Source organism: Felis catus, chromosome C1 (genome assembly GCF_018350175.1).
Source record: "Felis catus isolate Fca126 chromosome C1, F.catus_Fca126_mat1.0, whole genome shotgun sequence".
Taxonomy (NCBI): domain Eukaryota; kingdom Metazoa; phylum Chordata; class Mammalia; order Carnivora; family Felidae; genus Felis; species Felis catus.
Genome location: NC_058375.1, coordinates 157,458,158 through 157,472,848, shown reverse-complemented (window position 1 = coordinate 157,472,848; position 14,691 = coordinate 157,458,158). Strand labels below are relative to the sequence as shown.

Genomic DNA, 14,691 nt, shown 5'->3' with positions numbered 1-14,691 from the left:
TACTAACAACTTCAAAGAGGGCCTGATTGAGTTAAATGAAACTACAGAGCATCAAGGTACCATGTGCCAAGAATATTAAGTGGGCATACTAATTACAGAACTGTTCTAATGATTCTATTATATGGCAACACTGAGCAATGGATGACTGTGCCTTGTGCTATAAGACCACATTCTCTTTCCTGAAACTCTGAAAGAACTGCTAATAGTACTATAATCTGAAAAAAGCGTTTAGTAAACTACAGCTTGCTTGCCAAGTCCAGTCCACCATCTGTTTTTGTACAACCCATGAGTTAATAACAGTTGTTTTTTTTTTTAATTTTTTTTTTTACATTTATTCATTTTTGAGAGACAGAGAGACAGAGCACAAGGAGGGGAGGGACAGAGAGAGAGGGAGACATAGAATGAGAAGCAGGCTCCAGGCTCTGAGCTGTCAGCACAGAGCCCAATGCGGGGCTCGAACTCATGAGCTGTGAGATCACAACCTGAGCCAAAGTTGGACGCCTAACCGACTGAGCTACCCAGGCGCCCCAATAACAGTTTTTAAGGGGCGCCTGAGTGGCTCAGTTGGTTGAGCATCCAGCTATTGATTTTGGCTCAAGTCATCTCACAGTTAGTGAGTTTCAGCCCCATATCAGGCTCTGCACTGACAGTGCAGGGCCTGCTTGGGATTATCTCTCTCTCCCTCTCTCTGCCCCTCCCTTGCTCATGTGCTCTCTTTCTCTCTCTCCCTCTCCCTCTCCCTCTCCCACTCTCTCTGTCTCAAAAATAAATAAGTAAACTTAAAAAAAGTTTTTAAAAAAAGCAGAGGAGAGAATAGGTGATATAGAAGATAAAACTATGCAAAATACTGAAGCTGAAAAAAACAGGGAGAGGAAATTATTAGAGTTCAAGGGGAGACTTAGAGAACTTATGATTCCATAAAATGAAACTATATCCATATCATAGGAGTACCAAAAGAAGAAAAGGAAAAAGGGGCAAAAGATTTATTTGAACAACTTATAGCTCAGAACTTCCCTAATCCGGGGAAGGAAACAGGCATTCAAGTCCAAGAGGCACAGAGAACTACCCTCAAAATCAACAAAAATAGGTCAAACACCATGACATACCACAGTGAAACTTGGAAAACACAAAGATAAAGAGAAAATTCTGAAAGTAGCTAGAGACAAAAGGTCCTTAACCTACAACGGTAGACACACAAGGTTAGTAGCAGATCTGTCCACTGAAACTTGTCAGGCCAGAAGGGAGTGGCAGGAAATATTCAACGTCCTGAATGGGAAAAAGACACAGCCTTTATCCAGCAAGGTCGTCATCCAGAATAGAAGAAGAGATAGTTTCCCAGACAAACAAAACCTAAAGGAGTTTGTGACCACTAAACCAACCCTGCAACAAATTCTAAGGGGGACTCTCTGGGTAGAGGGGGAAAAAAAAAGAAGACCAAAGCAACAAAGACTACAAAGTACTACAAAACATCCACTGGGAACACCAACACTACAGGTAATACATGGCACAAAATTCATATATTTCAATAATTATTCTAAATGTAAATGGACTAAATGTTCCAATCAAAACACAGGGCACCAAGATGAATAAAAAAAAATTCATCTAGATGCTGCCTACAAGAGACTCATTTTTGACCTAAAGACATCTGCAGATTGAACTTTAGGGGATGGAGAATCATCTATTATGCTAATGGACTTCAAAAGAAAGCCGAAATAGCCATACTTATATCAGACAAACTAGATTTTAAACCAAAGACTGTAACAAGAGATGAAGAAGGGCATTATATCATAATTAAGAGGACTGACTACCCACCAAGAAGATCTAACAATTGTAAATATTTATGCCCCCAATGTGGAGTGCCCAAATATATAAATCAATTAATAACAGAATAAAGAAACTCACTGATAATAATACCATAATAATAGGGGGCCTTAATACTCCACTTACAATGGACAGGTCATCTAAGCAGAAAACCAGCAAGAAAACAATGGCTTTTAAAGACACATGGGACCAGATGGACTTAATAGATATATTCAGAACATTTCATCCTAAAGCAGAAGAATACACTTTCGTCTTGAGTGCACATAGAACATTCTCCAGATTATATCACATACTGGGTCACAAATCAGCCCTCAATAGGTACAAAAAGATCGAGATTATACCAATCATATTTTCAAATAACAATGCTAAGAAACATAAAATCAACCACAAGAAAAAATTTGGAAACCCCTTAAACCTCCTCATGGAGGTTAAAGAACATCCTACTAAAGAATGAATGAACCAGAAAATTAAAGAAGAGATTTTTAAAAATATATGGAAGCAAATGAAAATGAAAACACAACACTCCCAACCCTATGGAATGCAGCAAAGGCAGTCCTAAGAGGAAAATACGTTGCAATTCAGGCTTGTCTCAAGAACAAAGAAAAGCCCCAAATTCACAGCCTAACCTTACACCTAAAGGAGCCAGAAAAGGAGCACCAAATAAAGCCTATAGCCAGTAGAAGAAGGGATATAATAAAGATTAGAGCAGATTATTATTAAATAATAACAAAATAACAGAACAGATCAATGACACTAAATGCTGGTTCTTTGAAAGAATAAACAAAATTGATAAACCCCTAGAGAACTTATCAAACAAAAAAGATAGAGGACCCACATAGATAAAAACACAAACGAAAGAGGAGAGAATACAACCAACACTGCAGAAATACAGTTATAAGAGAATACTATGAAAAATTATATGCCAACAAACTGGGCAATCTGGGAAGAAATAGACAAATTCCTAGAAACATAAACTACCAAAACTGAAACAAGAAGAGCTAGAAAATTTGAACAGACCCACATAGCCAGCAAATAAATTTGGATCAATTATCAAAAATCTCCCAACAAACAAAAGTCCTAGGCCAGATGACTTCCCAGGGGAATTCTACCAGACATTTAGAGTTAACACCTATCGTTCCCAAACTGTTCCAAAAAAACAGAAATGGAAGGAAATCTTCCAGATTCATTCTATGAAGTTAGCATCACCTTGATTCCAGACAGAGATCCCACTAAAAAGAATTATAGGCCAATATCCTTTATGAACCTGGATACAAAAATTCTCAAAAGATTCTAGCAAAATGAATTCAACAGTACATTACAAGAATTATTCACTATAATCAAGTGGGATTTATTCCTGGGCTGCAGGGCTGGTTCAATATTCACAAATCAATCAATGTAATACACCACATTAATAAAAGAAAAGGTAAGAACCATATGACCCTCTTAACAGGTGCAGAAGAAGCTTCTGACAAAACACAGCATCTATTTTTAATAAAACCCCTCAACAAAGTAGGTACAGATAGAACATACCTCAACATCATAAAAGCCATATATGAAAGACCTACAGCTAATATCCTCAATGGGGAAAAACTGAGAGATTTCCCTCTAAGGTCAGGAACATGACAGGGATGTCCATTCTCACCACTGTTGCTCAACATAGTACTGGAAATCCTAGCCTCAGCCCTCAGACAACAAAAACAAATGAAAGGCATAGAAATCAGCAAGGAAGAAGTCAAACTTTCACTATTTGCAGATGGCATGATATTCTATAATTCAACCCAAAAAACTGCTAGAACTGATACATGAATTCAGCAAATTTGCAGAATATAAAATCAACGTACAGAAATCAGTTCCATTTCTATATACCAATAATGGAGCAGCAAAAAGAGAAATCAAGGAATCAATCCCGTTTACAATTGCACCAAAAACCATAAGATACCTAGGAATAAACCTAACCAAAGAGATAAGAGATCTACACACTGAAAACTATAGAAAGCTTATGAACGAAATTGAAGAAGACACAAAGAAATGGAGAAACATTCCATGTTCGTGGATTGGAAGAACAAATATTGTTAAAATATGTAAAATACCCAAAGCAGTCTACATATTCAATGCAATTCCTATCAAAATAACACCAGCATTCTTCACAGAGCTACAACAAACAATTCTAAAATCTGTATGGAACCAGAAAACCTGAATAGCCAAAGTAATGTTGAAAAAGAAAACCAAAGCTAGAGACATCCCAATTCCAGACTTCAAGCTGTATTACAAGGCTATAACCATTAAGACAGTATGGTACTGGCACAAAAATAGACACATAGATCAATGGAACAGAATAGAGAACCCAGAAATGGACTCAAAAATGTATGACCAACTAATCTTCAACAAACCAGGAAAGAATATCCAATGGAAAAAAAAAGACGGTCTCTTAGCAAATGGTACTAGAAAACTGTACAGCGACATGCAGAAAAATAAAACTGGACCACTTTCTTACACCATACACAAAACTAAATTCAAAATGGATGAAAGACCTAAATGTGAGATAGGAAACCATCAAGATCCTACAGGAGAAAACTGGCAGCAACCTCCTTGACCTCAGCCACAGCAACTTCTTACTCAACACATCTCCAAAGGCAAGGGAAATAAAAGCAAAAATAAACCATTGGGGCTGCATCAAGATAAAAAGCTTCTGCACAGCAAAGGAAACAATCAGCAAAACTAAAAGGAAGCCTACAGGATGCGAGAAGATATTTGCAAATGATGTATCAGATAAAGGGTTAATATCCAAAATCTTTAAAGAACTTATCAAACTCAACACCCAAAAAATAAATAATCCAGTGAAGGAATGGGCAGAAGACATGAATAGACACTTTTCCCAAGAAGACATCCAGATGGCTAACAAACACATGAAAAGATGCTCAATATCACTTATCATCAGGGAAACACAAATCAAAACCACATTGAGATACCACCTCACACCTGTCAGAATGGCTAAAATTAACAACTCAGGAAACAAAAGATGTTGGTAAGGATGCAGAAAAAGGGGAACCCTTTTGCACTGCTGGTGAGAATGCAAACTGGTGCAGCCACTCTGGAAAACAGTATGGAGGTTCCTCAAAAATTAAAAATAGAGGGGTGCCTAGGTGGCTCAGTTGGTTAAGGGTCCAACTCCTGATGTCGGCTCAGGTCATGATCTCACAGTTCATGAGTTCAAGCCCTGCGTCGGGCTCTGCACGGACAGTGCAGAGTCTGCTTGGGATTCTCTCTCTCCCCCTCTCTCTGCCCTTCTCCTGCTCACGCTGACTGTCTCTGTCTGTCTGTCTCTCTCTCTCATATAAATAAATACAACTTTTTAAAACATTAAAAATAGAACTACCATATGATGCAGGAATTGCACTAGGAATTTATCCAAAGGATGCAAAAATGCTGATTTGAAGGGGTACATGCACCCCAATGTTTATAGCTATATTGGCTATATCAACAACAGCCAAATTATGGAAAAAGCCCAATATCCACTGACTGATGAATGGGTAAAGAAGATGTGATATATATATATATATATATATATATATGTATATATATATATATATGTATATGTGTGTGTATATATATACATATATATGTACATGTGTGTATATATATATATATATGTATACACATACATACCATGGAATACTACTCAACGATCAAAAAGAACAAAATCTTGCCATTTGCAACAACGTGGATGGACTAGAGTGTATTATGCTCAGAAAAATAAGTCAGAGAAAGACAAACGTATAATTTCACTCATATGTGGAATTTAAGAAACACAACAGATGAACGTAGGGAAAGGGAAGTAAAAGTAACATAAAAACAGAGAGGGAGGCAAACCATAAGAGGCTCTTAAAGACAGAGAACAAACTGAGGGTTGCTGGAGGGGAGATGGGTGGGCTAAATGGGTTATGGGCATCAAGGAGGGCACTTGTTGGGATGAACACTGGGTGTTACATGTGAGTGATGAATCACTGGGTTCTATCCCTGAAACCAATACTACATTGTATGTTAACTAACTTGAATTTAAATTTAAAAAAAACTGCATTAAAACAAACAAAGCACCACATCAGTCTTCAGGAGAACTTTGGTAGTAAATAATGCTCAAGTCATGATCTGTTGGTGAAAATAATCAAAATGGAATTTTCTCTTAGGCAAAATTTTGTTCTTCACAGTGTGCAATATATGGAAGATTCTAAAGCAGTTTACAAATACTTGGTTGTGTTTTTTTTGTAAATAGGTGACTGTGTTATGACAACTTGATGAATATGTTCACATTTCCTCAGATCAAAGACTGATCTGAAATAAAGGGATATCTGACTCAGCTTGTTCCCTGTGTTGCCCTGTTCTCTTTTTTCCCCTCAATTATTAGGTTCCACTTTCTTATTGCGGTCACAAGAAAGCACTGCGAACTTGTTCAAGTAAAAAGATAGCAAAATCTGTGACCGAGTGGTAGCAGGAGGGTGATTTTGTAAACCACTCCTTTCTCATTGCTGACTTATCCTTAGTTCAATGAAATCACAAATTAAGATCATAGAGCTTTCTTTGCAGAAATAAAGTCACAGCTTCAAAAAGTTCCCAGATTTTGGCCTGCTTGCATCCAAGTATGGTAGCATCTGGGGGTAGTTTTAATCAACCTCAACTCTAAAATGAAATCCCTAAAGAAAAGACAATCGTGGGTCCTCAACTTACAACAAGGTTCCACCTGAGCAAACCTCAATCCACATAAATCAGAACTAATCTGTGAAATGTAATATTCCTTGCCCTACATCTTCATATTATCATATGGGAGATCTACCTGTCAGTATGAAGTCATTTGGAGACTGCTTAAATGAAAGCCATATATAATATTTATTCCCAGGCATGTGCTATTAAATATACTGCACAATATTTAAAAATGATGAACACTGATAGTGCACAAACGAGAGGGAAGCCATTTATTCTGAAAACACATCTCTGCCTCTTCCTGTTTCATGCTGCAGATATTTTTTTTATTGCCAATATTCTTTACTTTCCTATTATCCTGATGCAACTGTGGGAGGGGAGAGGTAAAACTTCAGTTGCTGCAAAGCATGATCCCCCAGCTAAATGACTCCCATTTAGCAAGAGTTCCTCCGAAAATGTATCACAGGATATCTCATTTTTATAAATTCTTTACTTCCTCTTGAAAATCTCTATTTCAGTCGCCAATAAAGATTTAAACCCTTCGGGAAGAAATATTCATCAAAACTATCACAGCTGCGAATGACTGACATCAAGCATGAAGGAAAGAAATTCATGTCAATGTTTCAACACATTACTTGTTGAACAACTTCTACTCAGCTCATCTGCATGAAACGGGTATGCCAGAAGTCGGACATGCCAGCAGATGGTTACCAGCGTGGTTTGGCATGCATACTGCTGCCATTCCCCACCGCTGCAAGATGAAACACAATTCCCGCGAACGGACTCTGTATTCTAAAATAGTAATTTAGATAGAACAGAAAAACTATAGAAACTTTACATTTCGGTCCTAAACCTTCAGGTCCCAAACCTGTGTTGGCTTGCTTGCTAATTTGATTTTTAGTATTTTGGAACAGCAGTCATCTCTTTTCAGAGATTAGTGCTTCTTAACCATGGATATGTGCCGTAAGTACTCAGGGCATTTCTTTCAAGATATCCATGTCCAGACCTCACCTAGGATGCCACACTGATTCAGACATCCTGGGGTGGGGGCTGGGTATGTGTATTTACAAAAGCTCATCAGGTGATTATGCAGTGCACCCTTGCTAAGGAACAATTATTCCAGATCATTTTTTATATTGATGAGCAATAACTATAGCATACATTCGTGCATAAAGCGACCAATATAATTCTGCTTTATTTGCCTCGCATTAGCTAAATGTTCCCCTTTGCCAGCCCATTCCTTCCTCTAATCTCTTTGAGATACAGTCTTAGAGCTTTCCATAGTTTGATAATTTTCCTAGACAAATTTTAGGCTAAGTCAGTGTATAAAAGGCACTTTCCATTTGGGGAGGCAGCGTGCCAACTTAGATCAGTAAATCCTTCCAAAAAAATGCCACTTTAACTTACAGTCATTTAACCAATATTTATTCAGCAGTATATATGTGGTGATAAAGACTAAGAATGCAGGAAAAACAAGATGTGGTTCTCGTGCCCTCAAGGAGCAAGTATTATATACTGAGGGTAAAAATATATGGACAAGTTAAGTTAAATCACCACATAAGAAAGCATGTGACTCAATATTAAATTACTAGCACTTATAGTGAGGACTCTAAAATTCCAAAAAAAGTCATGCTCGTTCCAGACACTCAACAGTCATGCCACATTTCTGAGAGGGCCTCGGGTTTGAAGAATGGGTAGGGGATAGATGGGCAGGGCAGAGGAACATAGGTGTCCATGCCAGGAGCACAGTATAAACCATGGCAGCAATTGAACAAAGTATGGACAGTGAAAAGACAACCTTCTGGAAGGAAGGGGTTATTTGGGTGACTGATACCAAACACATGAAAATCAGAGTCTAGCTAACAGGCTAAGGAGCCTAATAATTTATCCAACAGTTGCGAAAAAAATCAGGGTTTAAAGGCAGGAGAACATGGAAATAGTAGCATGTTGGGAATTTTTTTGTAGCAAAATATCTATGAGTGTGACATAAATAATAAGGATAGCTATGAGAGCAATTAAGATCTGGGCCACAGCAGCGGCTTTATGAAGAACTAATGGAACCCAGCAAATGACTGGTTTGAGCTTCTAGCCTATAACAGAATGGAGGCATGCAAACAACAGGTGAAGGGAAGTCAGCAATGGAAGCAAGTCAGAGTTGCCAGCTGGGAGACAGCAGAACGATGCCTTGTCATTGGACACATGACTTTGGAAGAGGATGGCAAGAGAAAATTACTTCTGCACAGAGGATGGAAGGTAGAGCGGGGAAAATAAGAGGTTGAAGACTGACTCTGGAGAAGCCCACTCAAGAAAATGGAAAAATGCAGAGTAAGTCATACAAACAGTTGCTCTTGGAAGGACAGGAGAATCTAGTGGCAATCCAGAGGTTAAGGAAGAAGAGAGTTTCAGAACAAAGTTCATCAGCACAGTCCTCTGCAACAGAGAAGTCAAAGGCCACCAGTACCATCTCAGTTCTAACCCAATAGCCCTGCCACGTGCCCTAGCCCACAGCTGATCTTTCTCCTCTAATCTTTACTTACTGATGGTCCATGCCAATTGTTTCGTGCACACGTCTATCTGCTCATTGTTTAATATCCCTGATGTGCATATACTCAGATATTTGTTATATCTCCTTGACACTATTAAAATAAACCACTTGAGGAAAAAGATCATAATTGATACATTTAGGTACCATCTCTCCCCCAGTTGTGCCTTCACATTGCCATGCCTTTATCAATCATTTAGAAATATTTTTAGCTGATTCTAACTGCAGATAAAGGCCAGCTGAATTCAGGGAGAAGACATAGATACTGGTATAGTGTTGAGCTCTGCTCTTCAAAATGTGGTCCATGGACCAGTGGCATCACCTGCAAACTTGTTAAAAATGTACCCTCGGTTGCCATCAGACCGACTCAATGATAATCTGCACTTGAACAACATTCAATGACTGATTCCTATACATACTGGTATGGAAACTGGTGTAGAGTCAGTATAGTAGAGAAAGGATGAGTGTCGAGTTACCAAAGAAGTTGATGGCACGTGAGTTTCAGCATGTGGTCCCGATGCCAAGACTCAGCTTCACCACTACTCAGACCCACAGCCCAAAGAAGGAACACAGGTCCTTCATGTACGTGGTGGGGCCAGGCCAGGAAGCAATTCCAGCTTTTGATCAGGAGCCCAGATGCATAAATCCTTCTTCCATAAATTGCCACTCAGTTCAATTATAGGAAGGGCTTTGCAGATTGTATCTACTCGGTTGTTTTTCCATGTTTTATAAATATTCTGACCTCCTGAAGACCCTGTTTATGCTCCCCATATTTATCCAGCCCTAGGAATTTATGGTTATTATTCTTCCCCTCACTCACTTCTCCCAGAACATCAGGCTTCCCTCTGAGTTTTAGATTGTAATTGCTAAAATACTTTTTCGGCATAATTGAAAGCTAAACCTGAAAATGCAACTTTAACCCCAAACAGAAGGAGCCTGCAACAAAGGGAACAATGACAGCACTATTGTTCAAATGACCAGGTGTCAGGGAAAAAGCTCCCAAAGCACAGAGCTGTTAGACAAAGGCACAGTCACATCCCAAAGGATGAAGACCAAATGCACCAACGAGCTCGAGGCACAGTCCCTTCCCTTTGTTGGAAATGTGCTCAGTGCTTCAGTATTTCCTTCTCTAACTTTCCTCTAGGTCAGTGCATTGTCACTATTTCAAAACGGCACTGTGCTAGTTCTCTATAGGTCTTTTATTATTCTTAACAGCTTTATTGATAATTTACACACCATAAAGTTCGCATTTCAGAAATGGAAGAGACCTTCATTCCACCCCCACCTTCAAGCAATGCTTCATTAAATTCACCCAAGGAATATAATATAGTTATTTCTTAAATCTCCAGGAATATGGGACATAATCACGACTCTCTGATTATACATCTTAGCATCTCAGCTGTTACCTGTGGAAAGAACATCTTGACAAAGTCTCCTCTATTAAAATTCAAACCATTAAAGTAATAACTTTTAGTGCTCTATTTCAAAGGTGGCTGAATGAAAATACCATCACAGCCCCTGAAAATACCATCTGCCAATACCTTGTAGGAACTACATTAGAAAGTGAACTTCAGTTACTGAATCCAAAGCGTTAATCACAAATTCTTACAAACTACTATTCCCCCAGTTTTTGAGGACTATTTTTTCCACCAGGTGGCATGCTTTACAGGGGCTGCTGGAGCCTGCACGAAGCCTTTATTTTTAAGTTAGGGACAGGAGGAGTACTTAGGCAGATTTTGCTTTCAAAAAGAGTAACAGCAACTTACATGCTCTCACAGAACCTCGTCAGCGTGCTTGGCTTCTCCTGGTTGCATCTCTGTCGAAACCAGCGTTGAATGCTGCGAACATCCCAGTCCAGCTGTTTGGAGAGGCCTTCCAATCTCTTTTCATCAGGATGCTATGAAACAAGGCACCAGCAAAATCATTTTCATCTTCACCACAAACACATCTGCCCTTGTCTAAGTTGATTTTTTTAACCTCTATTTACTACCTGCTACTGAGATTTCTGTATTTACCACTGAGGACGTAGTCCTTCCATTAGTAGCATGAATATAAGTAATCACTCTGGGGGCGCCTGGGTGGCTCAGTTGGTTGGGCATCTGACTTCAGCTCAGGTCATGATCTCGCAGTTCGTGAGTTCGAGCCCCATGATCTCGCAGTTCGTGAGTTCGAGCCCCGCGTCTGGCTGTGTGCTGATGGCTCAGAGCCTGGAGCTTGGTTAGGATTCTGTGTCTCCCTTTCTCTCTGCCCCTCCCCCGCTCACGCTCTGTCTCTGTCTCTCAAAAATGAATAAACGCTAAAAAAATATGTTTAAAAAAATAATCACTCAGGAGAAGAAAAGTTACTCATTACGAAACAACAGTGAAAAACGTGAATCTTGCTCTAATGCTTGCACTTTTTTTTTTCAAGTTTATTTATGCGGAGAGAGACAGAGAACACGAGCAGGGGAGGGGCAGAGAGAGAGAGAGACAGAGAAAATCCCTGCACTAACAGCGCAGAGCCTGATGCAGGGCTCAAACTCACAAACTGCGAGATTGTGACCTGAGCCGAAACCAAGAGTGAGCCACTTAACCAACTGAGCCACCTAGACTCTCCTCTAGTGCTTGCATTCCTTATCAGCAATGGAGATGCGATTAAAGAGCCAACTGGCTGAGTCAGCTCCATCAGCCTTCAAGGAAAGCAGTTAAGAGGCATCATTCACATGTCTCACTTTCTCAGGAAAAAAAAAATGCTATACCCAATTATCACACATGAGGGTAATGTAGGACAGACAAAAGCACGAAATAATCTCATAGCTCACTTTAGCCTAAGGTACCAATTCTACTACAAAACAGGTGTTCTCTTTCTTCCTTGTCTCTCTCTCTCTGCTCTGTTTTTCACAAATCCCTCTTCTACCCCTCTTCTTGTTCATTCCTTTTGATCAGATCCCCATCAAAATTTACAACAACTATGCATTCCTTGAAGACACAAACATGGTGAATGGGGAAGAGACCCAACTTATGCTCATCATATGATGATACTATTCTGTCTCTCATTCATTTCTCTAACATTAGGAGGCAACAGACTGGTTCAATTCCTCACTGTAATGAAATCTAAGCCTCGGTTCCCTCACTCGTCAGGGCTATTTATCCACCTAAATGGGACTGTGGTGATGACCGAATGTAAAAAATATGTCTAAGTCAGTAAATGCGTTTCTCCCATTTCCTATCCCTACCGTCTCCTCAATATCTTAAAGAGCATCCTGCCAACAGTTATGTGAATGTGCCCTGCCACACAACAAAACTAAGCTGTGTTCTCTTCCTTTATTTATTCTATCTTTACTGCTAAGGAGCTGTTAATGAGCAGAGAAAATAACCAAAAGCAGGGGAGGGGAAGGCAGGCTGACCAGCTTCAAATTATAAGGGGAGGATGCACAGATGACACCTTATCAAAACATCTCGAGCAACTTTAGATGACAGATACACAGGAAACACAGTAAGTGGCCTCAGTATCATGACTGAGGTTATAAAATGTGCCGAGTTTGTGTTTGTGAAAGTCATTTGCCAACTTTCAGGAGGTGTGTACTTTCACATGACTTTATTAGTCATGACACCATCTACACTCTCCTTTCATGTCTGTCTTAAAAAAAAACAGGGAAGACAGAAAATTTACATCTTACTCTATACCTTGGCTACACCATTTTCTAGAAGAATTAATTTTTAACTTTAATTTGTTTTCTAAGCTTATTAAATAGGTATAACATTCACATGGTTCACAAACTAAAACTTATCCAAAGTTTCACCTTCCCATTTTATTCCTATGACTCTCCCTCTTCCTACCAGCTAACCAGTTATTAAATCAGCTTCTTCTCCAGAGTTATTTTGTGCAAATATAAATAAATTGAATATGTATTCATATATGACCTGTGTCACACAAATGTTTGCATACTACATGTCTCATTCTGAACTTTGGGTTTTTCACTTTACAATGTATCTTGGAATATCTCCGTATTAAAATATAAAGAATGCCTTCCTGGGGCACCTGGGTGGCTCAGTCAGTTAAGCGTCCAACTTTGGCTCAGGTCATGATCTCGCAGTTCGTGGGTGTGAGCCCCGCATCTGGCTCTGTGCTGACAGCTCGGAGCCTGGAGCCTGCTTCAGATTCTGTGTCTCCCTCTCTCTCTGCCCCTCCCCCACTCATGCTCTGTCTGTCTCTCTCAAAAATAAATAAACATTAAAAAAAAAAAAGAATGCCCTCTTTCTTTTGTAGAACTGTCAGGATATACTATAATTTACTTATCCACTCTCCTGTTAATGGATGTTTAAGTAGTTTCCAGACTTCCACTAACTATAAACAATGCTGTAATAAATAATCTTATGACAGGTCATTTTATACAGGCATACATACAGAGATAAATTCCTGGAAGTGAACCCTGGAGATCAAAGAACGATGCGTTTGCAATTTATTTATATATTAAAAAATCACCCTTGCTAATGATTTTACCAATTTATACTCTCATAAGCAAAAGTGCCCATTTCCCAATGTCTTGCCAATAGAGTATGTTATCAGATTTCTCAATTTTTTCAGTCTGATATATATATATATATATACAATATATATGTACATATATAGTATATATATAATATATATGTACATATATATTATATATATATATATACATATAATATATATATATATAGTCTCAGTGTATCTGTTGAGAGCAGGAGGGGCAGAGGGACAGGGAGAGAGAGAATCTTAAGCAGCCTCCACTCCTAGCACAGAGACTGACATGGGGCTCAATTTCATGACCATGAGACCATGATCTGAGCCAAAATCAAGTGTCAGATTGCTTAACTGACTCAGCCACCCCCGTGCCCCTGTCTCAGTATATTTTTAATTTGATTTCCTCTTTTTATGAAAGAAGCACCTTTTCACGTTTTAAAAACCATTAACACTTCCTTTTTATGAACAGTCTTTTCATACCTATTGCCCAGTTTTTCTTGATTTGTAGGTATTTTCTTTACTGATTTGTAGAGTTTCTTCATGTGTTAACCTGTGTCTGTACCATAGGTTGTACTTTGTACCAGTGTATCTTTGTGTTGTAGAATTTGCTTATGGGGTTTTCTGCTTGTTTGTTTTCTTGAAGTTTTAAAAAAACGTATCTGAACTTACCATTTTTTCCTGCTTTAACTTCTGAATTTGGGGTCATTAATAACAAAAGCCTTTCCTACTCTGAATGTTCAAGAAGTTAATGTAGGGTGAATTGACATCTTAACTCAATTTGTCTTTTGTGTCCAACAGTGTTGGAAAATTTTCCTCACACACCTTGCACATCCTTGTTACATTTATTCCTAGGGATATTATCTTTTCTGGTATTGTTTGTGGTAAGTTTTCACTTGATTCCTTAATTTTCCAAGTGTATAGTCATATAATAACATGTCATCAGAATGTAAGCTCTGCAAACAAAGGAAAATTTCGTATCTTTTTTCACCAGTACCTAAAATACAGGAAGGATTCAAATTCACGTAACAATAGCTTTACCACCTCCTTTCTAATGTTTATGCCTTTATTTTCTTTCTCTTACCTATTCGCTAATTCAGTGTAAAACTTAGCACTATGTAGAACAATGGTTTTCCATCTCTATCTGTTCCAGA

At 38.7% G+C, this 14,691-nt stretch overlaps 1 protein-coding gene across 3 annotated transcripts in view; it reads right to left on the bottom strand.

Annotated features, from left to right (window-relative positions):
• CERS6 (ceramide synthase 6) overlaps window positions 1–14,691 on the bottom strand; it is a 324,828-nt gene that overhangs the window by 207,590 nt on the left and 102,547 nt on the right. For all 3 annotated transcript variants that reach the window (XM_045033905.1, XM_023259428.2, XM_023259429.2), the window contains exon 3: window positions 10,825–10,955. In XM_045033905.1, the coding sequence (XP_044889840.1) occupies window positions 10,825–10,955 (131 nt within the window). The remainder of the gene's footprint in view (window positions 1–10,824; window positions 10,956–14,691) is intronic.